At 60.9% G+C, this 24,276-nt stretch overlaps 4 protein-coding genes across 13 annotated transcripts; 1 reads left to right on the forward strand and 3 right to left on the reverse strand.

Annotated features, from left to right (window-relative positions):
- Positions 1–1,231: 1,231 nt before the first annotated feature.
- SMIM12 (small integral membrane protein 12) lies at positions 1,232–2,402 on the forward strand. The gene is made up of 2 exons (XM_032132414.1): positions 1,232–1,321; positions 1,489–2,402. Exon 2 carries the CDS (start codon positions 1,491–1,493, stop codon positions 1,767–1,769), a length of 279 nt encoding a protein of 92 aa, XP_031988305.1. The 5' UTR covers positions 1,232–1,321; positions 1,489–1,490; the 3' UTR covers positions 1,770–2,402.
- A 5,331-nt stretch (positions 2,403–7,733) lies between these two features.
- Positions 7,734–11,211, reverse strand: GJA4 (gap junction protein alpha 4). 2 transcript variants are annotated; one of them, XM_032132406.1, is made up of 2 exons: positions 10,748–11,211; positions 7,734–9,911 (listed from the first exon to the last, which is right to left on the reverse strand). In XM_032132406.1, the coding sequence occupies exon 2, from the start codon at positions 9,889–9,891 to the stop codon at positions 8,863–8,865; it is 1,029 nt and encodes a 342-aa protein (XP_031988297.1). In that variant the 5' UTR covers positions 9,892–9,911; positions 10,748–11,211; the 3' UTR covers positions 7,734–8,862. The 2 variants fall into 2 exon arrangements, with proteins under 2 accessions (XP_031988297.1, XP_031988298.1); XM_032132407.1 differs by having other exon boundaries at positions 7,734–9,959.
- Positions 11,212–11,596: 385 nt separating this feature from the next.
- LOC116455046 (gap junction beta-3 protein-like) lies at positions 11,597–15,958 on the reverse strand. Of its 6 annotated transcripts, none has more exons than XM_032132408.1 (4): positions 15,509–15,946; positions 14,812–14,923; positions 14,170–14,305; positions 11,597–13,373 (listed from the first exon to the last, which is right to left on the reverse strand). In XM_032132408.1, the coding sequence occupies exon 4, from the start codon at positions 13,341–13,343 to the stop codon at positions 12,558–12,560; it is 786 nt and encodes a 261-aa protein (XP_031988299.1). In that variant the 5' UTR covers positions 13,344–13,373; positions 14,170–14,305; positions 14,812–14,923; positions 15,509–15,946; the 3' UTR covers positions 11,597–12,557. The 6 variants fall into 6 exon arrangements, with proteins under 6 accessions (XP_031988299.1, XP_031988301.1, XP_031988304.1 ...); XM_032132410.1 differs by lacking the exon at positions 15,509–15,946 and adding an exon at positions 13,893–13,973 and having other exon boundaries at positions 14,812–15,496; XM_032132413.1 differs by lacking the exon at positions 15,509–15,946 and having other exon boundaries at positions 11,597–12,314; positions 12,586–13,373; positions 14,812–15,488.
- A 3,144-nt stretch (positions 15,959–19,102) lies between these two features.
- Positions 19,103–21,774, reverse strand: LOC116455157 (gap junction beta-5 protein-like). 4 transcript variants are annotated; one of them, XM_032132640.1, is made up of 3 exons: positions 21,660–21,772; positions 21,416–21,497; positions 19,103–20,578 (listed from the first exon to the last, which is right to left on the reverse strand). In XM_032132640.1, exon 3 carries the CDS (start codon positions 20,552–20,554, stop codon positions 19,727–19,729), a length of 828 nt encoding a protein of 275 aa, XP_031988531.1. In that variant the 5' UTR covers positions 20,555–20,578; positions 21,416–21,497; positions 21,660–21,772; the 3' UTR covers positions 19,103–19,726. The 4 variants fall into 4 exon arrangements, with proteins under 4 accessions (XP_031988531.1, XP_031988533.1, XP_031988532.1 ...); XM_032132642.1 differs by lacking the exon at positions 21,416–21,497 and having other exon boundaries at positions 21,660–21,774; XM_032132641.1 differs by lacking the exon at positions 21,660–21,772 and having other exon boundaries at positions 21,416–21,652.
- Positions 21,775–24,276: the final 2,502 nt, after the last annotated feature.

Raw genomic sequence — 24,276 nt, forward strand, 5'->3', positions numbered from 1 at the left:
CTTTTGTGTCTGTGGGGTGGGAAATGGGTGTCTGAGGGGTGGGGAATTGGTGACCGTCGGGTGGGAGAGGGCCTTTTTCAAGTCTCCTCATGGATCTCCCCATGGAGACCTCCCACGGGTCTCCCCATGGGTCTCTTCCAGTGGGGTCTCTGCCTGTGAGACTTTCCCCATGGCTCTCCTCCTGTGGGTGTCTCTCAGAGGATCTCTCCCCATGGCTTCCCCCGTGACTCCCCCTGTGACTCCCCACGTGAGTCTCCCACCATGACACTCCCTGTGACACCCCCGTGGATGTCTCTCTGTGACGCTCCTCGTGACTCCTGCATGGACGTCTCCCTGTGGCTCTCCTCCCCGGGACACCCCCGTGAATCCCCCTGTGTGTCTCCCGGTGGGTGACACTCCGCGACTCTCCCCAGGGGTCTCTCCCTGTGGGTGTCTCCCCGTGGCTCCCCCCGTGACACCTATCCATCACACCACCGCGGATGTCTCTCCACGACACCCCCGTGGGTGTCTCTCTGTGACTTCCCCCAGCCTTCTCCCGCATGACTCCCCCCGTGACACGCCCTTGTCTCCCACACGACTCCCCTCCGTCATCCCCCCTTGTCCTCCCTTGTGTCTTCCCGTGTTCCCCCCGTCTCCCCTGATGACTCCCCCTCCTGTTCCCCCCGTGTGCCCTCCATGCCCCCCTTCGTGTCCCCACCTCGTGTTCCCCATTACACCCCCTCCGTGTCCCCCATCCTCCCATGTCCCCCCCGTGTCCCCCCATTACTCCCCCTCCGTGTCCCCCCTCCGTGTCCCCCAATGTCCCCCCCGTGTCCCCCCATTACTCCCCCTCCGTGCCCCCCCTCTGTGTCCCCCCGTCCACCCATGTCCCCGCTCGTGTCCCCCCTTACTCCCCCTCCGTGTTCCCCCATGTCCCCCCGTGTCCCCCCATTACTCCCCCTCCGTGTCCCCCCATGTCCTCCCGTCTCCCCCCGTGTCCCCTCACTACTCCCCCTCCGTGTCCCCCTGTCCCCCCCTGTCCCCCCATGTCCCTCCGTGTCCTCCCCGTGTCCCCCCATGTCCCTCCGTGTCCCCCCTTTCCCCCGTCTCCCCCCCGTGTCCCCCATTACTCCCCCTCCGTGTTCCCCCGTGTCCCCCATTACTCCCCCTCCGTGCCCCCCATGCCCCCCCCATGTCCCCCCCGTGTCCCCCCGTGTCCCCGGCCGGTGCCGCTCCTCCAGCGCTGCGGTTCCCGCGCTGTCCGCCAGGGGGCAGCGCCGCCCCGCCTCGCCCCTCACGGCAGCGCCGTCTCCGTGACCGGAACGGGCGGGGCCGGGCCCGGGTGAGCGGGGCCGGGGCCGGGGCCGGGGCCGGGGCCGGGCAGGGGTCCCTGCGGACCCGGGCGGGGGTCCCGGCGCGGCCCACGCGGGTCCCCATTCCCTGCGGCCAGCGCTGAGGCGCCGGTGCGGGCGGGCCGGGCCGGTGACCGCCGCGTCCCACCCCCGGCAGGCATGTGGTCCGTGCTGTGGGCGGCCGTGCGCTCCAAGGCCCCGTACGTCACCTTCCCGGTGGCCTTCGTGGTGGGGCTGGTGGGCTCCCAGCTGGAGTGGTTCCTGCGCGGAGACCCCCCGCCCACGGCCCAGGAGGAGAAGAGCATCTCGGAGCAGCGGGAGGACCGCAAGCTGCAGGAGATCGCGGGCGAGGACCTGACCAAGGTGGTGAGCCTGAAGGACAAGCTGGAGTTCGCCCCTCGGGCCGTGCTCAACAGGAACCGCCCCGAAAAGAGTTAATAAAGGGTGATTTGGGCAAAGGCAGTGCCCTGGAGTGGCTGCTGGGGACTCCCCTGACACCTGCACTGCTTCCACCAGTCTCCCTCCTGTACCTGCTGCTCCTCACCCTCCCGGGCCCTTCAGAGGGTCAGGTTTGCCCACCCTATGGATTTGCTCAAGGTACCCAGAGCTCGGTGGCAGAGCGGACAAGGAGCCCTGTGTGGAGATGAAGCGAGTCTGAAACTCCTCAGCTCTCACCAGGCCTGGCTCCTGAACCACAAAACACTCTCGGCCTAGTTCCATCTGTGTCTCCTCAGGTTTGATTTCTTCTATGGTGTGAAGATAGAAGAAGTTTAGACCTGAGTGCCATGGGATGGGGTCAGGCTGACTGCCAGTGACAGGAAGAACTGCTGACCTGCTTCCAGATCCCCTGTGGCTCTTGATGAACCCCAGCACAGCCCCACGCCACAATGCCATTCCAGCAGCCATGGAGCTCTCTGGGGACCCCCTCCCTGCATCATCCCTCCCAGCAACGGTGACAGGGGGAGGTGAAAGTCTTGCTCCTGCCCCATCGTGGTGCTCTGAACGTGGTGATGTGTCGGGAACGGGGAGATCTCTGCCCTCTGCACAATAAACTTCTGTCAAGTCCTCGGGCCTCTGTGTCATCTGCATCAGCACAGCCCCAGCCCTGTCTCAGAGCATGTCTCTGCTCCCTGTATGTTCAAGAAGCAGCTCCTGCAGTGGGACAAATGCCATTGCTGTCCCTCGCTGGGCACTGACCTCCAGGCCTGGCAGCAGGGTGGTGGGCAAGGAAGGAGGGGGAGGCACTGAATTCCCAGCCCGTGCTGTGGCTGTGCCTCCCTCCCAACTCCCCCAGCTGCGTCATCTGCTTCCGTTTGACCTCTTCATCTTGAGGAGAAGGGCTGTGACAACATAGGGTGGGGTCCCAAGGGACAGGGGTCCCACTGCGGTGCTGAGCAGGGAGAGGCTGGCAGCAAGCGCTGGGGCCAGTGGCCAGTGTCCCCTGCAGGCTCAGGCATTGCTGGCACAGCAGGGACAGCCCCAGAGCTGCCTGAGCAGGGCCAGGGCCGGGGTTATCGCTGCCTCCCGGCTTGTTTTTTCCCGTGGTGCCTGAGCAAGGCCCCGGCTCTGCCCCGGGCCGGCCTTCCCCTCCCGGGGACGATAAATCTGCTGGGCCCGGTGCGAGCGCCGAGGTCAGCAGCCAGTCAGCATTCACACCGCGCCGTCCTGCGCCCCCGGCCGGGGCCATTCCTGCCCTGCTGACAGCTTTACTGCTGTGCTCCCGGCTCTGTTTGCCTCCCGAGCTGCAGTCCTGGGCTGGATCGCTGCCCTCGGTCGGGCTCACGGCCCGGCACCGCCGGGAATGCTCCAACCTTTGCTGCGAGGGCAGCTGAGCCTGGGGGAGAAGGTGCAGGAGGAGCCTGGGTGTGATGTAGAGCCAGTCCCAACCTATCCCACTGCCACCTCCTTCACTTAGGCTCACAGTGCCACCACCTTGTCACCCTGGCAGGCTGGCACTGTCCCCTGCAGTAGCCCCTTCCTTTCATCTCCTGCTTTCCCAGCCTGGCTGTGGGGTGATGGCTGTTCCCTATTGTGGTGCTGGGGTGGGAATGGTCCCGTTCCTTCTCCCAGCTGGGACTAGCTCGGAAGCTGTCTCTGAAATGCCTTTGTTCACCCTGCGCCGGAGCGGCTCCCCCGGCTGTTTATAGCCCATTGATCCTCTTGTTCCCAGGGCTGGCTGGGCACAATCGGGCTTTGGGGGGGCCTTGCTGCCCCATTTCCTGCCCCGGGCCCATGCAGTGTCGATCGGGGAGGCTGCTGCAGCACAGTGCCAGAGTGATGCCCGGAGGAAGGACTGAGCCCTGACGGTGACAGCTTGGGCATTGATGGGACCTGGCTGGCAGCCCCTGCCCTGCTCCCACCCCCTGCCTGTGGCATTTCCAGCTGTTTTCCGTGTGTCTGGGGACTCCTGTCCATCCGCCGGCATTGCTGCAGGTCTGTGGATTCCCGCAGGCACTGGGACAGGAGTGAAGCTGCTTCCCAGACCCGTCGCCTTTCTCCTAAGCCCTCGGTGCTGTACACCCACCCTTCCTCCCATTGAATCCCAACAATGTGCCGCTTGGGAAGTGCCGGCGGGACAAGAATAGGAGCGGACAGCTCTCAGGGCTGGGGCGAGCAGCCACGGCGGCTCACGAAGAGCGAGAGGAAGCTTTGCTGAATAAACCATTATAGTAAGCCCCTGCCCTACCGAGCCTGCGCTCAGCCTCTCATGTGCAAATGCTCGGTCTGGTCCAGGGGGTTTGTGATCCAGCTGTTCCCAGCACAGCACAGCTGGGTGCTGCTGTGGGAGCCCTGCCTGCAGCGACCCTCTCCCCCAGCAAGGAGTCCCACGCCTGGCCAGGAGGCCAGTGTTGGGTGTGAGAGCAGCCTCCAAGGCTTGTCCAGCTTGAGGGATGTCCCTGCACCCGGGGCTGGCTGTGACTGCACGGTGCCATGGATTTGGCAGCCACAAGTGCTCCCAGTCCCAGCCCAGCCCGTGATGGCTCTGCCCCAGCTTCATGGGGGGTCAGGCTGACTGCAGTGCTCTTGGCATGGCCCGAGGGCAGCTGCAGCTTGCCAACGGACCCTCTGCCCTGCTCCCAGAATCCATCGTGAACAGCTCATGAGAGGAGCAGGTGGTGGTTTCCAGAGGCAGGATGCTGGGGGCGAGCTGTGCCCCAGCTCACTGGGGTAGCTCAGAGGACCGGGACAGCTGCTGTGTGGGGGGGACAGTGAGATGCCCCTGGCCATCCGGCACACCTGGGTGGCTGCCGTGGATGTCCGGTTAGATCAGAGCGAGGATGCTCCAGCTGTGCAGGGCTGGGGATGAGGTGACCCTGCGCTGGCACAGGGATGGGCCCAAGGCCATCTGGGCCCTTCCTGCAAGGCCGGGAGAGATGATGCTTTGGGAGGAGAGGAGCAGGGTGGAAGCTGGTGGGGACAGCAGGGGCCTGCAGGGACTGACACTCTAGTGTCCCATCTTGGTGCAGCGCAGTGACCCCAGGACGGCCTGGACCTGCCCATAGTGGGGTAACCCCGGAACACCCGGACCTTCCCACAGCATGGTGTCCCCACAGCCCCGGGACATGGCGGGTGCTCACCCCAGCTGCGCTGGAGAGCAAACAGAACATCCCCTCAGCGTGTCCCCCACAGCCCCTGGGGACTTCTGCTCCCTCCCAGCTAAGGCTTTTCCCAGGCTCTGGTTTTGCCCTTTTCCTGAGAGCAGCCAAGTCTTTCCCAGACTCCACGTATCGCTTCCTGCTATGGCTCTCTCCATGCTGTGTCTGGTGGCTCCTTCTGTGGCCAGCAAAAGCCCTGAAGTGCCGTGGGAGAGGAGCAGCTCTGCTCTACACCAAGTCACGTCCCTTGAGCCGTGGCTGGGGACAGCTACAGTGCAACATGTTCCCATTCAGCACTGGGTCTTCCTGCAGGTACAGCTCAGGGTTGATTCCCCATTCCCAGCACCCCAGGACCACTGTGGGTCCTTGTTTTTAAGCCACATCGACCTTCCCATGCCACAAAAAGCCGCTGGCTCTGCAGGCAGCAGCCTCCGCTTGCCCAGTGTTGCATCAGGATGATGCCCTGTGCTGCTGGCAGGGTTAGGACCCATCCCAGGGTGGGCACAGGGTGCCAAGCACCGCAGTCCTGGTGCCTCCATGTGAGGAAACAGCCAGGGGTGAGTGACAATGTCAGGATGCAGCTATTGAGTGTGTTTCCTCCGCCTGTGGTTCTCACACAGGGCCGCATTGTCTGCCATGCCCGCGCGTGGAGGGCTAAATATAACCCCGGGGAGGAAGGGAGCTCCGTGGGGTTTGCTTTTCCTTTGCTGTGCACTGTTGGCAGCGACTGGAAAGGGCAGGATTATTTCTGGTTTGGGGTTGCCCCAATGGTGGGTGCTGTGGGCATAGAGTGTTGGGGTCCTGACTGCTCCCACTCCCCCTGAGGACACACCCAGGCATTGACAGGGCCCTGTGGGCAAGTGTGGCCATGCTGTGGCCTTGCCTGGCACCCCTCTGCCCAGCTTTCTGCCCTTCCTCCCCCTCAGCTGTGATTCTGCTCCCACCTCGGCTCTCCTGAGTGGGTCAGATTTAGACACTCACTGTTTGCTGTATGCTGGGGAAGCTTAAAAATAAACTTCTTGGTGCTTGGCCAGCATCTCAGGCAGAGCCTTTCAGGCAGGACGGCCCTCTGTCCCAGGCCATGGCAGAGCTGAGCAGGGAGTGGCCAGCATGGACTGGGAGGAGGGCAGAAACCTCCCTGCAGAGGAGCCCCAGGGCTCCTGGGGACTGTGATTGGTGTTAAACCAACACCCCCAGCAGGAACTGGGGTTCTGGGGACTGTGTGCTCCCTCCACAACTGGCAGAGCTGTCTCAAAGTGTTTCCTAACTCTGAGGGTGCCCATGGAGAGCTCCTCAACGCAGCCCCCAGGCTCCCTGTGCCAACATGGGGCTCAGCATCATCGTCTAGGGCTGGGTGTCAGGGGAGCGAGTGCCATTCCCACAAAGGACCGGAGGGGCCTGTTTACTCAGGAGGGAGTGCGGAGGTGTGAGAAAGGCCCTGCGTGTCCGTCCAGCCACTATCTGTCCCTGGGCTGTGCCAAAGGACTCTGCCGGGCCAGCCTGGGCTCTTATCAGCTCCAAACTTTTATTTGCCTAAGGGCTGCCCACCCACCTTCTGAGGGGCTGCTGCCAACCCCAGCCCTGCTGCTGCCCCCTCCCCAGCCTGGCCCGCAGGTGAGCCCCTTGCTGTTGTTGTTGGCAGTGCGTCCCGGCGGCGTGGGGTCACTGCAGCTGCCCCGAGCCACTTTGTCACAACACAGGAACAATAGTAGGACATGGAGCTGTGTTTGTGCAGCACCCGGGCACCGTGTCCAGGCAAGGGGGGTCTCGGCCGTCTTGTTTTCCACCTTGCAGGGTCGCTAGGAAAAGCGTGATGCTCCCCCAGTGCCAACAAAAATAGGAGTCCAGGAGAGTGGAGGTGACCCGGGGACAATGAGGTGGGTAAACATGGTGCGGCTGCTCCGTTCTCCTTCACTTGGGCATTTCCTTCTGGCCCAGCACGCTGAGCTGCTCCCCCCAGAGCTGCAGGGCTCTGCTGATACCTGGGGAGCACTGGGATGTGGCCTCCCATTACCCTGGGCATCCTGGGAGGTCCCAGCTGGGCAACAGTTGGGAGCAGGGCAGGGTCCCTCCAGAGACAGTGGGGAGCAGGGCAGGGTTCTTCCACAGTGGATCTACCCCAGCATCCTCCAGGAGGGCACAGGGAAGAGCTGGGAGCTGGTGGTGTGCACCCCAGACGCCCACCCCGGGGGGTTTCACCCCCCTCATCCCCAGCAGGGAGGAAGCTAAGGGTGGGTTCGGCCGCCAGCCCAAGGGCAGCACAGCCGGGTGCCTCCCTCCTCATTTCCTCCAGTGGCCGATGACAGCGATACTGCCCCGTATCACCCATATTTCATTTTCTCCAGGGTATTTTTAGCCTGTCCCACCCTCACTGGGGAGGCCCTCGACAGAGAGAAGGCTCTGCTCTGGCCTGACTGGGGAACTAAACAACAGCCCCAGCTACATTGTGTGCCTTTATCTGCAGCTCATTTCCACCTATTATGCAGCCATGAGCAGCTCCATGGCTTCTGCTGGGTTTATCTGCAGTGAATGGAGAGGGGCTGAGCTCTGCTTTGGACTACCATGAGCCTGGGACGTGACAGCTCTGTCAAAACCCTGAGCTGAGACTGGGCTCAAGGGGACAAGAGGCCAAAGCACACAGGTTTCAGTGTGTGAGTGACACCCCCAGCACAACTGGGTGTCCACTTTCCCCTCCACCCCAGACCCTTCACTCCCACAGGACAGCATTTCTCCCTCCCTCAGCCCCAAACCCTCACCTGTCCTCCCAGAGGAAGCTGGAGGCTGCAGGAAGCACAGTCACACCACCTTCACCTTTTCTCATTCATCCAACTTTATTCAACAAGATGCAACACAGAGTCTGCCAGGGGAAGGGAAACAGTGCTGAGAGCAGTGCCCACATCCCACACTCACACCTGGGTCACACAGGACCTGCAGCCCCTTGGTCATAATAGGACAATCCCCTCTCACAGCATCAGTGGGCTGGGGAAGTCGGGGTGACAGCTCCCGTGACAACAGGTGGTTCTTCCATCCCCCCTGGCCCCTCAGCCCACAGCAGGAGATGACTAGTGCAAAGTAATAAAAATCCAATAACCCCCAAACTAACAGGTGCTGGGCTGATTCCTCCCTAAACCCCACAGGGCTCCAAGGCACATGACCAGGCTGGACACGGCTCCCCAAAGTCCCTGCAAACTGCACCTTTAAGGCAGAAAGCTCCGTGCTCAGGCCAGCAGGTTAAAAATAACTTAAAGGCACACATCCCATGGGAAAGAGCCCAGGGCCGGGAGGGGAGGAACTCGCACTCCTGGGTCACCCACAGTGACCCTGCAGCCATTGGGATTTGCTGGTCACAGCAGAGCTGGCTTAACCCCTCTGTGTCCCATGGGGAGGGGGCAGCTCCTGCAGCAAACCCTGGGCAGGTGCCAGGGCCACTGGAATGGGATGGGGCTGGTGGCCAGGATCTGTCAACGCTGCCCCAGCCCAGCTTTTCCCGGCAGTCACCAGCTCAGCTTGCTCTGTGTGGAGGCTGGAGACGAGCAGCTTCCCATGGCTGCGCTCCTGGCTCTGGGGTCCGGCCGAGCCACAGCTCCCAATGGCCAGCAGCCTCCAGCCACGGCCTCGGGGACAGCCTGTTCCACAGCGTTGCTCCAGGGCTTTCTCTTTCCCATGGCAAGGCACACAGGACACGGCATCTCAGGGAACTTTGTGCAGTTTCCTTCCTTGCAGGGTCTGTGGGGAAAACTGGAGAGAGCGGAGGCTGCGCTCCACGGCCGCACTCCCGAGCATCCCATCCCAGGACAGGCAGGTCTCTGGAGCCTCCAGAGGGGAACGTGCATGGCACAGCACCAGGCAGGAAGCAGCTGCCTGCCCACAGCCAGCACCTTTGCAGGCACGAGGGACCAAGGAAGGTCCCCCTGCCAGCCGGGGCCAGCCCGGCACTACACGTATTGCTTTTTGGAGGCTGAGCTCCCGGGCCGGCTGCCTGGCTTCTCCTCTGGGGCAGAGGCTTCAGCAGGCTGGGGGGCGTGGGGGTCCGACAGGGGCCTGCCACTGGCCAGGGCCAGGTTCTCCTCATTGCGGTAGTTGGCCCAGTTCTGCTCGCTGGAGAGCTTGTTGTAGGTCAGGTAGGAGGGTGCGTGGCTCTCGGCCATGGGCAGGAAGGGGTAGTGCTTGGGTGCGTAGGGACTCGAGACCATGTCATCCACAAAGGTGCCCTGGCTCGGTCCAGCTGGCCCCGACGCCTTCTTGATGTTGCTAAGCAGGTTCTTGCAGCAGAGGTGGAAGAGCTCCAGGAGGTTCAGGGTTAAGGAGATCAGGCCCATCACCAGCATGAAGATGATGAAGATGCTCTTCTCAGTGGGGCGGGAAATGAAGCAGTCCACCTGGTGGGGGCAGGGGTCCCTCTTGCACACATAGCGGGGCACCATGGAGAAGCCATACAGGTACCACTGGCCCACGAGGAAACCGGCCTCAAAGATGCTCTTGCAGATCACGCTGATGATGTACGTCCACATCAGCGCCCCTCGGATCTTGAGCCGCCCACTCTCTGTCATGTAGATCTTGGATATCTTCTTCTCCACGTCTGCCAGGGCCTGCTCGATCTTTGGGTCCTTGCTGTGGTTAGCCCGAAGCTCACTCTCCTGCTTCTTCAGCTTCTCCTCCTTCCGGGAGAGATAGACAACGTGGCCCAGGTAAATCAGGGTCGGAGTGCTGACAAAGAGGAACTGGAGCACCCAGTAGCGGATGTGGGAGATGGGGAAGGCTTTGTCATAGCAGACATTGGTGCAGCCCGGCTGCTTGGTGTTACACACGAAATCCGACTGCTCGTCCCCCCACACAGACTCCCCGGCCAAGCCCAGGATGAGGATCCGGAAGATGAAGAGCACAGTGAGCCAGATCTTCCCGATCACGGTCGAGTGCTCCTGGACTTGGTCCAGCAGTTTTTGCAGGAAATCCCAGTCACTCATCTTCTAGGAACCCTTTGCCTCTGCCAGCAGAGAGAAGAGAGCAGCCACATCAATTCCCTGTTTCCATGCTGGGGAGAACGGGGTAGATGTGACCAACTAAACCCCGTGCTTTCTCAGGATATAGCTGCTCTGAAGAGTGTCCCAGCAAACCCACCAAGGACCATCCCACTTCTGAGGGAGGGAGGGTTCCAGGTAGCATTTAGGAGCCCCAGAAGGCTCCTCCTACACAGCCTTGCCCTGTGCAGGAACATGGGGCTAAGAGAGAAGAAGCATCACAGGGATTCTCCCCTCCCAGCAGCGCCCACAGCTCGTGGCTGTCCTGGCTGCTCCGGGGAGAGCCCGCAACAGGGGCTGTTTTGGGGCTTCCCAGGGAGCTCAGGGTCATAGCACCTGGAGAGGAGGCACGCTGGGGGCTCACAAATTTCCCAAAAAGCAGAGAGCAGGATGGTCCAGAGGGGAAGCACAACCCCTTGGGGTACAGCTGCCACCCCGATGCCTATTCAGGGCTCACTCCAAACTGAACGGATAGCCCCCCCACCAGCTCCCTTGCTGCAGATAGACCCCAGCCCCAGCACCCTCCCCTCACCAGAGGACCCCCGGCACCGCTCGCCACCCTGCTGCCGCTCCGGGGAGCCAAGGCCGCAGCCCGCGGGCGCTCAGCTCGGCTGTGAGGGAGGGAGAGGGCAGCCGCAGCCCCGGCTCCTCATTAACCGCTGCTAATTAAGCACAGAAGTGCCAGCTGTGCCGTTAAAGGAACACTCCCACCGGCAGCGGTGGGGCGAGGGGGTGCCCCGTCCCCAGCACGGTGTCCCCCAGCGGTCCCGGTGCCCCAGCGGTCCCGGGTGCCCGCACTCACCTCCGCCGCACCGGGCACGTCCCGCCGGGCTCGGGCCGCGCTGAGTGTGAGGGATCGGACGGGGTGTCTCCGGTTGTACGGGGCCCGGGGAAGTCGGGGGAGGAGTACGGGCAGGAAACAGGGGGCCGTGTCCGTACTCCTCCCCGGGGATGTTCCGTCCCTGCCCGCCCCGGCCGGACCGCGGCTGCGGCGCCCGTGCTTTGCCCCCGAGGGTCCGTGCGGCGCGGCGGGCGCTGGGTGGTGCTGGAGCCCCACCGGAACCCGGCTGCGGTCCCGCATCCCGCCGGTTCCCGGAATGAACCCCACCGGTGCCTGGCCCCCATCCCGCAGGTTCCCGGGCTAAGCCCCACCGGAACCCACCGGTCGCGATCCCGCATCCCACCGGTTCTCGGGATGAGCCCCACCGGAGCCCGGCCGGGAACCCCACCGCGGGTTCCAGACGGAGCTTTGCTGTCGGGGGTCTCAGCACACCCCACACGCTCGTGGGGCTGTGAAACGCGGGCGGGCTGAGCGCAGCTGGGAACAGTGGACCCTGCGCTAGCGCTGCTTAAGGAGAGATTAAATGGAAATCATTTCTATTTATTGTAATATTTATCAAGGTTTAGTAAATAATTGATACTCATCCCTCCTTGATTTCCTTGGGGGTCAGCAAGCGGTTCTGCTGAATTAAAGTTTAACGATGCGTGACAAGCCAGGAGAGGCGGAACGGGCGACGTGAGCTTGGCCGTGGGCTCGACCAATGCCCAGCTCAGGTGGATGAGCTCAGGTGGCTGCGGACTCCTGGGGAACGTCTGCAAATCCATGTCTTCTGCCCTCACCAGTCCCCCAATTTCCAGCATGCAGAGGAGATCCTGGTGTCTCTGAACATGACATTTATTGGCTATTTGGATCAGTAGCTCACGCCTCGTGTGACGTGCATCTGAGGTGAGTGGGGGCACAGAGGCACCAAGGGAAGCAGCAGAGCCAGCAAAGGCATTTGGACAGGACATGGCTCGGTGCTAGTGTGAGCCAAGGGGGAGAAGCTACCCTGACCCTGGTTTAGCAAACTGGGCAAACTGGGCCAGCAGAGCAGTTGCCAACAGACCGGAGCCCTGCTCCTCTGTCATTACTTTGAGTACATGAGGAGAGCTCTCACCACGGAGCCCAGAATTCCTTTGGTTTCTTGGTACAAAAGAAAGCAGTGTTCGGGACTGTGCATGTGTGAGGCACAGTGAGCTGGGAGCACTGGTGCTGCACTGGGTGACACCAGCCCTGGCTGGGCACCAACTGGTGCCCTCACTCCCAGCAGAGCTGCAGGGCCCAAGAGAAGCTGCTGGGCGTGGAGGATCTGTGTGCTGCTGTGATGTCCGTGCTTGTGGCACCACCGCCTGCAGAGCTCCAGGGCTGCCCTTGCCTTACCTGGGTCTGCTTAGGTACACATGGGTCTCTCTCCAGGGACATTATTTTGTGGGGTTTTATTCATTTTTCACATGGGTTGACTCTTGAGGGTTCAGGGACTTGGCAGGCTGGAAAAGCCAAGTCGAGGGGAATGTGAACCGGCTGGGATGGGCGAGCTCACAGCTCTTCTCTGTGGGAAGAACAGACACCCTCAGGCATGGCCACAGGCAGCCAGCACCCACCTGTCACCAAGCCTGTCCACCCATGGTCCCAAGCAGGAGAGTTCCCATGGATGTATCCCCCTCCCCTTACAGCCATCAAGGTCCTGGCTGAACAGTCTGGTGGTGGCATCACCGGTGGTCCAGCTCTGGTGCCAACCATCCCTGGCACATGCCAGGACACTTCTTCCCCCCACCACCCTTCCCAGCACCCCTCAGACAGCAGTCAGGGCTGTCACACACCTAGGCTGGGACTTGTTGTCCTTCTCCTCCGACTTGACGTGGCAGTGGCAGGTGGAGGCCTTGCTGTAGCTGACAGAGCGCTTGGTGGATTTCTTCCACTTCCTTGCCCTCTGGACAACTCGCTTGAAGATGAGGTAGAAGATCTCACAGACGGTGAGGATGATGCAGATGGAGGAGGCTCCGACCATGAAATAGGTGAAGACCCTTTTCTCAGTTGGCCGAGCGATATAGCAGTCCACGGTGTTGGGACAGGGATCCACGTTGGTGCACTTGACCAGCCGTGGCAAATCAAAGCTGTCCCACATTTTGTGGAGGAGGTAGAGGAACAGGATCTCTATGATAAGCTTGAAGAAGAGGCTGAGCAGGTAGGTCCACCACAGCCCGCCGTGCTTCTTGCCCGTGTTGCTGTAGAGCTTGGGGCAATTCTCCCCATTCTTCTCCCTGTTCTTCTTCTCGCGGTCCTCCCGGTAGGCCACGTGCATGATGACCAGGAGGGAAGGACAAGTGACAAAGATGAGCTGCAGGGCCCAGAGGCGGATGTGGGAGATGGGAAAGAAGTGGTCATAGCACACATTGGTGCAGCCCGGCTGCCGCGTGTTGCAGTCAAAGTCCTTCTGCTCGTCGCCCCACACACGCTCGGCCGCCACCACATAGACCAGCACACGGAAGACAAAGACCACGGAGAGCCAGATGCGGCTGAAGGCTGTGGAGTACTTGTTGACCCCGCTGAGCAGCCCCTGCAGCGTTTTCCAATCCATGGCAGCCAAGGGAGTCCAGAGTCACCTGACCTGGAGAGGCAGAAGGAGCAGTGGGTGAGGAGCAATGGGAGACACCACTGGGGCCGCACATCTCTCACTGCACTAAATCCCATTGACCTCTGAACACTCTCCCCCACCACGTTACACTCATTTGGGATAGGGGTTCTTCACCCCTGCAGACAGTACAGCCCATCCTCACACAGTCCTGGGGACAGAGGTGACTCAATCTCTCTGTACTTCTGATAGAGCCTTTGCTGTAAGGGTTGAGCCACTCGGCCAAGTCCCTGCCACCAGCTCCCTGCCTGATTGTGCATGTTGGTGCAAACTGGCAGCAAGATCTGCTGGAGCAGGCCAGGATCAACAGCCAAAGGGGAAATGGCTGCTCCTGCAGTGCTGAGGTGCTGGGACATGCCAGGGACTGGTTTTCTGTCTCACAGGTGATGCCTGAGGCAGCCCAAGCACAGGTGAGAGCGGAGCTGCAGAAAGTGAGAGTCCGTGTGTGTCACAGTCCGTGTGTGTCACAGTCCGTGTGTGTCACCGGCAAGTCACCCTGGCCAGTGCTCTGCTCCCGGCAGCAATGCTGGAGGTCCCGACGATCAAACCGGCTCCGCAGCTCAGCCTGGGGCTGCCCTGTGTGAGGAGGGTGACATGCTAAGCCTAACCCGGAGCTTTACTGCACCTGGATTTACAAACCCAGGTGGTTTTTACAACCCTCTGGGCTGTGAATGTGTCTGCCCTGACAAAGAGATTCACACAATGCTGGGTCACTCCCACTTTTAAGGAATTGCCGCTGCCTGTTGCCCGCCCAGTGCTTTCCGAGACGTACCTGGAGGAGGCTCAGGCTCCTTCCCTGCTCACCGGGGGCTGTGGGGTGGGAAATGTCCAGCACAGGACATGGCTGGGATGTGATGGCAAACTGGTGATCAGGGTCCTCTCACCCAGTGCACTGCGGTGTCCCAGGGCTGCAGGGACAGAACAGAATCTGGAGCACTGCCTGGAGCCCATGGAGCTGTCTGGGAGCCCGTCTTTGGCCAGGGCCACCCTGCAGCAAGCCCCGAACCTGTGGCTGTGCTCCCACACTTCTGGCCCAGGGACACACCAGGAAGGGTGACTGAGCCGAGTGGCCCCAGGCTGGGGTCCCTGGCAGCGTGTGCCGAGTGCCAGGGCCGCGCCTCTGCCGATGCCCACACACCTTCCCCCACTACCCTGTCTGAAACCAGTACTTCCTCCCTGGCAAACCCTTGGTCGGGAGTCTGGGTGGGGGACAATCACTGTGTTCCCACCCAACCCTTGGATTTAAAATTGGGAGAGGGGAGCTGCTGTTCTGCCCCCGAAAGCTGGTGCTGATGGAACCTGCAGCCTCTGCATGCCCCCAGAGCCTGTGCCCCCTTGCCAGCCTGCCAATTCACCCATGCCCCCATCCCTGGTGCCAGTGAGACCACCCAGCACTCACCTGCCCATAACCTACCTGCCCAGCACCCGTATGCCCGGTTCAGCCCAGCGCTGGCCCCAGTCACGGACCCGCAGTGGGGCAGGAAGGGGACGCGATCTCCGTGCCAAGCTCTGTGCCAATCCCCGTGCTGGGGGATGTGTGCAGCACCGTGTGAGTCCCACAGGCCCCCCCAGTGCTGGTTGGCAGCCAGACCGAGCAGGGCAGCGCTCAGGTGTGCTCAGCTGTGCCGGCAGTGCCGGTTTGCCTCCCGCAGAGCCCGGCACCCTTGCCAGCCCCCAGGATGCCAAACCCCTGCGTCACAGCTGGGTCCTGCCCCATGTGGGCGCAGGGCGTTGGACCTGACAGCACCCGGCTCCCACCTGGGGTGCAAACTCAGCAGAACCACTTTTCCTGGGGGGTCTCTGCCTCTTTTGGTCCCTGGGGAGGGTGGTGGGACCGAGGAGCAAGGTCTGGGGTGGCCACTGCTGCTCCTCGGGGTGCCATACCGTGCCATTCCCCTGCATCACCCCATGGGATGGGGACCCTGGCATGGCCTGTCAGGATGTTGGGATCCCCACCTTTGACCCCAGAGTCACAGCAGCCCCAGGTCCCACCTGCACCCCAATAACACCTTAACACAGGTCCCACCTGCACCCTGTTACACCATGGGGCTGTCCCCCCTCAACCAGCAGCTCCCTGGCAGCCCCCCAGTACCCTGTGCCCCAGGCAGTACCTGTCCAGGTGGGAAAGGGCTGGAGGAAGGTGTCTGGATCCGGGTGCCTCTCGGAGCAGGGAAGCTCCTTCCCAGCTGCAGCCCTCCTGCACGCCCAGGGTTTTTCTGAGGCGCTGAGTGTGCGAGAGGAGGGGAAGGTGGTTGGTTCACTTCCCAGTAACTGGGTGAGTCTGGCAAACAGCTCCCGGAGAGGTTCTTGTCTGCACACATGCACACACACGCTTGGCTTGAGCAACAAAGGCAGGTCAAATCCGGCAGGGAGATCAGCGGAGACGGATTCCTCCACAGGAAACACCAGCAGCTCCTTCCAAGTGATGTCCCATCCCCTGCAGGGATGGTCTGGGCACTGCAGACTCGGCAGCAAGAGCAGAGATCTCGCACCGTCCCCCAGCTGTGAGCCCACCAGCAGCCATTGCTCAGAGTCCCAGATTACGCAATTGTAACCCACTTTTAAAATGATTTTGCCTTAGTAATAGTTTTGCAACAGCTCATCGGTATCTCCAACCTACAGGAACTTGCAGCCACCGCCCTGGCGGGGCCGGTGTGGCCAGATGGGACCTTTCCCACAGAGCAGGGTGGCAGCGGGGTCCCCATGCAGTGGGACCCTGCCCTGCTGCTGCCTCACGCCGCACCCCCATGGGACCTGGGACGTGTCCCTAAGGGGGTGTCCCTCTCCCCAGAGCACCGGTGGCTCCCAGGAGGCTGAGTCAGCCGCATCCCACCGTCTGCCCCATGGATCAGCCCCAACAGATGCCTGTGCCGACCTAGCCTGGCAGGAATGTGCTTCCCTTCGCCTGCGGCTCACTGCGGTCTCTTGAGTGCCTTGAGGCTTCCCTGGAATCCTCCGGCACACCCTGGGGCCGGTCAGCCGTGCTCTGAGCCTCACACAGCACCTTGCCAGGGCCACCCCTCCCATGGGGACACGTCTGAAGAGCCCCAGAGTGCTTAGTGCCCGGAGAGATTTGCTCCCTGCTCTCCTGGCAGACAAGGAGCCACTTGCCAGAGGCGTTTTGGCTCCAGGAGGTCAAATGAAGCCAGTGAGGGTTTGCCAGGCTGGAGACACACAGGAATGGGAGCCCAGGAGACCCAAAGCAAACCCTGGTGGGAGCCTGGGGGTGCAGGACGGGGTGAGCCTGGAAGAGGGGGCAGACACGGGCACCCCCATCCCGGATGAGAGCCAAGCAGGGGCTCCGGAGCCTTCCCTCACCCGGAGCTGCCCGGATCAGGAATCTGAGCTATGTTGTTGCAGAGAGCTGGTGTGGCAGGAGCTCGGCAGGAATCTGGGGGCTGTGGCCTGTGAGATGAAAAACCCTGGAGAGAGGGAAGTTGACGAGAAGCACCGGCAGCTCTGGTTCCTTGCAGAGGCAGCTGCTCCCTGCCCCACGGCCAAACCCCGTGAGGGCCAGGTGAGGAGTGGGGCCGGATCACCCCTGGGCAGCCTCTTGCCTGCAGTTTTGGAATTTCAGGAGCGGCCATGTGGCCACGGTGAGAAAGTTCAGGTGCTTTTGGCACGGGCAGAAGATTTCCCTCAGGCTGCTGGGTGGGGAGTGGAAACACCCTGCGCTTTGCAGTGTTTTGAAATGCTGAGGTGGGTGTTTGGGTAACATAAATCCATCGAAGGGCTCATCCCTGCACCCCCTCTACTGTCCCTCTGCCAGTGTGGGCACAGGGACAAGGTGCCAGCACGGTTCTGCAGACCTCAGCACCTGGGAGCCTCCAGGGATATGCCCAGGGCACGTCACGCTGCTGCCACCCTGCTCTGACACGGCAGGGTGACAGGTGAAAGGCCTCGGTGCCAGATGTGAGCACCGGAACACCCAGTGACTTAGAGAGGCCCAACCTTGGCTCCTCCATAAAGGAAAAACCCAAACAGTGGAGCAGGCGGGCGCCAAACCAGCAGGGAAACATCAAAGTCCCTTTAAAAGGGTCTTAAACAGGGCATGGCAGGATTGTGCCTGCCAACAGCTGTCCCCCTCCAGGGCCACATCCCCAGGGATGAGACTCCCCCGCAAGAGCAGGGGCACAGGAGTCATGGGATCCTGGGAGCCAGCAGCCGGGGCTGGACATAAATCAGGGAGTTTCGCCTCAATTCCCAGCAAACAGGCGGGTTTTGGCCAGGGAAGAAAAAAGCCCAAGCTGGGAAGGCCAAGCTACCCCTGACCTGTGCACGCAATCCCCTCCACATCCCTGCCTGGGCTGGAGTTAGTGGTGGGTTTCTTTAAAATCCCCTCACCCCAAGATTTAGGAGGTCCTCTGGGACCCCGCAAGCAAATACAGGGAACTTCCTGTGTGATGATGCAAAATCTGGGAAATATTCAGCTTTTATTGTGGCACAACCCCTGGTTTGCTGACACTGGTACTGCCTCTGTGTCCCAGGAGGTGTCCCAGCATCCAGCCCCCTGTTTTTGCAGCACCAGTGGGGGGAACACATCAAAAGAAGCAGCCGAACGCTCCTGTTTTTCCGGCCAACTGCTGCCTATCCCAAGCCTGGATGGTGCAAGACACCCAGAGCTCTGCAATGTTTGCTCCGAGCATGACAGAACGGCACAACAACATCCAGCAACTGGATCTTCAGGTGTCTCGCAATGGGCAGCAGCTCCAGCTGTGCTTTGATGTGCAGAAGTGGGACAGGGTGGTTTTTCTGGGGCTCATCTCTGTCCCGATTAGCGCCTGCAGAGGGGAACACCTCGGGGTTTCACTCAGCAGCCTGGAGCAGGAGCGGCCAACCATGCTGGAAAACAAACAGCCCAGCCCATGCTCTTTCAATCGGGGCAATGGCTCGCACACAAAGAACAGCTTGTGTCCTCTGACATTACAGGCTTCATAAAGAAAACTTTCAGGTGGATAATCCAGCAACAGGAGTGGACGGAAGGAAGGCAGTGCCAGCACAGCTTCCCCTAAGAAGTGGAAAAAAATCTGTCTGTATTTCACCTTCTGCCTCTCTGTCCCCAAAGATCCCCAAACTCACTGGTGTCAGCACAAGGAGCTGCTGTGTGCTCAGACAGTTCTGTGCCGGTGGCCGGGATCTCCCCAGGGCTTCTCCACCATCCTCACCCTCATCAGTGGCTGGTTCATTCCCTGCCCTCCCACCCAGCAGTGCTGTAGCCCTGCCTGCTCTTGGCTTCCCTTCAGCCCTGCCTGTCCTCGGCATCCCCCTGGCCACAGCGGCCCCTCTGCCTCCCTCTCCAGCACATCCAGCTGGTCCTCTCCCCAGGATGGGCGGTAGGAAGCTCAGTTTTGCCCACAGAGGGTCTCAGCTGGCTCACTGCAATGATCTGTCACTGAGAATGGCCTCAGCCACAAATGACACAGCGATGGTGTTCCTTCGCCCCCTGTGCCACTTCCTTTGGGACAGAGCCAGGGAGCGCTGGCACCGTGGCTGCTCATGGAAAAAACAATTATCACACCCTCTAAGTAAAGGAAAACCAGTAACAGATTGTGCTGCATGTTCAATGTTAATGTTACTTGTGAGTGCATTTGCCATGAAATTATTGTTAATTATTCATGCCAGCTAACGCTCAGCTCCCTTTGAAGGCCTCGGAAGTGGCAGCACTGTCCATGCCACGGCTGAACGCGAAGTATTACAACAATAAATGAGATCAGATTTTGCCATTTAATGTTATTGTTTAATCAGTGGTTGGGTGTTTTTCCTGTCCTGTGTTTGGCTGTTTTGCTCAGGTGTTTTCCCCCGGCCAGGCAGGATGATCCAGCAGCCCACGGCGGGCGCTGCCTGCCCGGCCAGATCCTCATGCCTGCACTTTGCCGCGGTGGCTGCGGCACCAGGGACCTGCTCTTGTCCCCACTCAACTAATGAATGTTATTAATGACGATTGCATCAGTCTGAGGTGGCCCTCTCACCCACTGAGTGGCTGAGGTAGGGTGATACATAGGAAGAGGGGTTTCCTGTGGGATCAGGGTGTCTGTCCTGGCTGGTACAGGCTCAGAGTCTGGGCACCACTGTCAGTTCACAGCTGCCCCGGAGCTGCTGATCCCTGTCACTCCCAGGAACAACATGTGTCCTACAGCCCCTGCTTTACCCCAAATTCAGCAGGATGATGTGAAGTGCCTTTCCCGGGACAGGAGAAGCAGAGACCCCTCAGGCACAGCCCAGCTCCAGGGTGCTGCCACCCTCAGCGCTCCTGCATTGGGGCACGGAGGAGGAAGAGCAGGATGGAGTTGTAGGCCAGGTGAGCGGCTCCTGCTTTCTCCTGGGCAGCTCTAGGAACGAGCCTCATCCTTGGACGGCGTGCTGGGGCAGGAGGCCGTGAGTGGGATGGCAGCCGTGGGGGGTTTGTAGTCCACCCCATGGAACACCTGCCCGCCCGTGCCCACGGGGTCAGCGCAGGAGACGGGGCAGTCGTGGCTGTGCCGCCGGCTGTCCCCCCCGCCGGCCTCCAGGCGCTCGTGGCACCGCTTCCCGATCAGGTAGGCGACCTCGATGAGGCTCAGCACAATGCAGACGCAGGCGGTGACCACCATGAAGAGGGTGAAGATGTTCTTCTCAGTGGGCCGGGAGATGAAGCAGTCCACCACGTTGGGGCAGGGCGGCAGCTCGCACTTCACCACCCGGGGCAGGGTGTAGTTCTTGTACAAGTGGTAGAAGACGTAGAGGAAGACCATGTCCACGCCGGCCTTGAAGATGAGGCTGAACAGGTACGTCCACCAGAGCCCGCCCCGCTTCTTGCCAGGGTTGGGGTAGATGCGGCGATAGTTGTCCCCGCTGGCCTCACGGAGCCTCTGCTCCTTGGCCTCCCGGTATGCCACATGCATGAGGACCAGGAAGGACGGACACGTCACCAGGATGAGCTGCAGGGCCCAGAGGCGGATGTGGGAGATGGGGAAGAAGTGGTCGAAGCAGACGTTGGTGCAGCCCGGCTGCCGCGTGTTGCAATCAAAGTCCTTGTGGTCATCGCTCCAGACCCGCTCGGCCGCCACCAGGTAGACCAGCAGGCGGAAGATGAAGACGAGGGAGAGCCAGATGCGGCCAAAGGCTGTGGAGTACTGGTTGATGCCTCTGAGGAGCTTCTCGAACGACCCCCAGTTCATGGCTCCCTGATCCCGTTAGCCGGCCTGGGAAGAGAGAACATACTGTGACATTGAAGAAGCAGTAAGAGGTCCCCATCAGAGCCCCTGTGTGCCTCCTAGGACCATCTCTGACCCGTGCTGGCACGCGGGGACACACTGACACGTGCCCCAGCACAGACCTGGTCCGGGTGATGCATCTCCTCCAAGCACCGTCCCCCACTCTGCGAACACGGGGACCCGGTGACGCTTGGGGCTTCTGCCACAGCCACAGCATCCTCCAGCCACCACCAGGTCCAGCCCACGGCTCGGCCCCCATCCCGCCCCAGCTCCCGCCTCGTTGCCCAGGTATTTGTTATTAATTTTCCTTACGTTGCCAGCCTGGCCCAGGCGGACAACAAATAGGAGCAGCCGGGGCGTGACTCACCCGGCTGCGCTGCCGCGTCCTCTCCCATCACTGGAATCTGCCGTCACCTCCGTGCTCCCCCGGGCAGTGCAGGAGGAGCCCTGTGCCACTGCTCCGTGTCCCCACGCCGTGCCCACGCACCGGGGAGCCCACGGCAGGGCAGAGGCTGGGCTGGGCTGGGGGGCTGCACAGCCCCTGCGATGCCGAGGAGCTGCCGTGGGGCCGGGCAGCCAAAACAACCAATTTTCACCAGCCCCACGCCCCTGCATGGCCGAATTGACCCCGGCTCGCATCGTGCCAGATCAAACACACCCCACGCGCCGTGGAGCTGCAGCGAGCAGGACTCCCAGGGCTGCGTTTGGCACTGGCTCTCCTTAAATATTTTACCTACCAGTGAAATAACAAGATTCCCCCTCGCCGGGGGGGCTCTCGGGGGTAAACACATCCCGTGCTCTGCACAGCCCATCCAGTGCACCCACCTGCAGGACTGGAGTGACCACGGACGCTCCCGGTTCTCGTCCCTCCCGTGGGAGCCGGCGGCTCCCGTCTCACGGTGGATCCCTGGAGGAACATGCAAACCTCAGATTCCTCCTTCCCTGTGCGCTCCTCCGGCAGCAGCCCAGGCCGTGCCCATCTCCCTGGTGTCAGACGCACTTCCCCAGCGCCCTCCCCACCTCCCCAGGGCCGGGGGTCGCGGCAGAGGAGGGTCCCCAGGCCGCTCACCTGCGGCTGTCCCTCGGCGGCGCTGCTGCGGGTCGGCGCCTGCCCAGGGCAGGAACGCAGCGCCCGGTGCAAGAGACAGCGCATGAGTCACCCCCGCGCTCCTGGGAGCGAGGAGGAGATTCCCGGGGGAAGGGATGAGGCTCCAGGCAGATCCCCACGTGTCCCACGGAGTGCCAGATTTCCCGAGGCGAAGGGCGGCCCCGCAGCGCTGCCGTGCGGGGTAGGGCTGAGCCGGCTGCTCCGCCGTGGGGAAGGGTGGGAGCTCAGGGCTGTCTGCCCTCAGCTGCTGCTGTCCAGCACAACCCGGGGTCCCTCCATGCCTTCCCTGCACCCATCCCCTTTGCTCCAAAGTGGCCGAAGCCCTGGGAGCCCCCGCCCACGGCACCGGGGGCCTCTCAGCCGAACACCGCCCTTTATAATCCTTTTTTATTGAAACTTTGCACCATGGCAGTAATTTAGCAGAGCCTTTATCCCTCACTACCCTCTGATGAATGGGTGGCAGCTGATTATTTCACTGGCAATTAATTAACTGCTTACCTGTGCTCCCCTCACCTCCAAGCTGCACAAGTCTCTTTCCCATCACTCCTCCTTGATACCAGAATCTGGAGCCCTCCCAAGATGAGCTCCCAGCTCAGAGAACTCTCTCCTTAAGGTCTGACCCCCATCTCAGAGCTCTGGGGCACAGGGATGGGGGGCAGAGGAGAGGGGGTCCGAGGAGAAGGTGCGGGGTGCAGGAGTTCACGTACGGCTGGAGTCATTTGAGGAGCAAACACACGTTTCATTTGCAATTCTGCTGGGGTTTAAAAAAAAATGTAGAGAAACAAATCTAAACAGCTGTAAAGTAAATTACCAGTGTTTGCGGATGGCTCCAGGGAAGAGTTCTGCAGTTTGAAATCAAACAAGCCCATTTTTATTTTTTTTAACATGCCTGTGTAGTGGCTGTGCCGGGAAGGGGGTTCCCAGGGGCTGTGTCCCCCCACGGGCAGGCAGGGAGGGCCCAGAGCAGCACCCATCCACCAGCACCCAGTGGTGGATGGGGGGACCTTCTGCCCCAGGTACCCCTAATTTTGTGGGTGTCAGAAGTGGCTCTTTGTGCTTTTCTGGGTTAAAATCTCCTCTTTAAAAAAAAAAAATCCTCTCTTTTGGGGAGCTGCCAGGTGTGATGAGCAGTTTCTGCTCTGGGTAGAGCCCCCTCCAGCCCTCCACAGGTGAGTCCCCAGCGCAGGGGACACAAAGGTGTATTAATGGCAGCACTTTATCTTCCAGGAACAAGCCCCATTAGTACATTTTCACTACAACATGAAATATTAATAACACTTTGCATTTATATAGCGTCATTCATCCCGCAGTCACCAGCCAAGCCGCTGACATGAATCAAACACCGCAGCAGCTCCGGAGGAGACAGGTAAACGGGATTAGACCCATTTTCCTGCTGCACACACTGAGGCACAGGCTTCTCTCCAGGTCACTGATGACACTGAGGACGGACAAAACCCAAACACGCGAGGCATGGGGCTGCTCTGACCTGGGCTTCCTCCTCCTGCAGCTGGTATTTGCTGTTCCTGATACTGCGCTGACAGTGCAGGGAGGGGAGTTAGGAAACCTGTCAGCCCACGGAGAGCCAGGCCCTGACACAACCCGAGGGCTCCAGCAGCATGGAAGAGCGAGCAGAAAACCAGTGGGGAAAGAAAGGGCTCTTTTAATCTTATTAAAGAGCCTTGTATTTAAACCCTCCTCCAGCTCCGTGGCACAGGGTGATTGCAAAGGCTTTACACACCAGCTCAGCAGGACTCGCTCCTGCTGCCGGAGACGCTGCATGCAGATGCTGGTTAGCAGGGCGGAATCCCATGATTGATGATGGATAAGGGCAGACAAACAACTCCTGGGCAAAGCTGTGGAGCGGTGCTGAGCGGCAGGGAAGGGGTGTGGGCACAGCCCGGCCGCCCACTGCTCGCTGTCCCCAGCACCATTGTTATTCCGTGAAGAAGGCACCTTGTTTGCAGATAATTTAAAAACCCCAAACAGATTAGCGAAAATTAGACACACAGAGCAGGCTGGATGTGGGCTCAGCCACCGGGAGAGTCCCGTGAGCATCGCTGGCTGCTGCTTCCAAACCGGCTGCTCCGCGCCTGGCTCAGCCCCGGGACCCCTTTCCTCAGCCCCGTGGCTGCACTGCCAGCTGCATTCCGCGTCCCACGGGATTGTTTAGAAGTTTTTCCACGGAAAACCCGCGTTCCAGGACAGTCTGGATGAGAGCAGGCAAACACCCTCCCAAGCCTAGCCCGGTCGTGGCCGTCTAACACGGCCAGCACCCATTAATCTTACATTTATACGTGAGGCTGCAGGGAGTAACCTCATTTCTAGGGAGACCTTAATTAATCACCGACTCAAACTGCCTCGATGAGATGGGTTTTCTACCGAGGAGATAAATTCACATGGTCAGCAGTGGCTGAGGATGAGGATGAGGTTAGCAGGGACCTAAATCACGGCAGCTGATGGTGCTGAGCAGAGCGGGGGACAGGGCGAGCAGGGGACAGGGCACGTCTGTCCTTCCTCTGCACCGGGAGGCGGATGAATGGGGCACGGGGGAGGTGCTGCTGTGGCTCTTTGCCCCTAA

The sequence above is a fragment of the Corvus moneduloides genome, chromosome 23 (genome assembly GCF_009650955.1).
Source record: "Corvus moneduloides isolate bCorMon1 chromosome 23, bCorMon1.pri, whole genome shotgun sequence".
Classification (NCBI taxonomy): Eukaryota; Metazoa; Chordata; class Aves; order Passeriformes; family Corvidae; genus Corvus; species Corvus moneduloides.

Bases quoted from the DNA above. Each gene is read 5' to 3' on its own strand.
- SMIM12 (XM_032132414.1), top strand. From the start codon at position 1,491: ATGTGGTCCGTGCTGTGGGCGGCCGTGCGCTCCAAGGCCCCGTACGTC.
- LOC116455046 (XM_032132412.1), bottom strand. From the start codon at position 13,343: ATGGATTGGAAAACGCTGCAGGGGCTGCTCAGCGGGGTCAACAAGTAC.
- GJA4 (XM_032132406.1), bottom strand. From the start codon at position 9,891: ATGAGTGACTGGGATTTCCTGCAAAAACTGCTGGACCAAGTCCAGGAG.
- LOC116455157 (XM_032132642.1), bottom strand. From the start codon at position 20,554: ATGAACTGGGGGTCGTTCGAGAAGCTCCTCAGAGGCATCAACCAGTAC.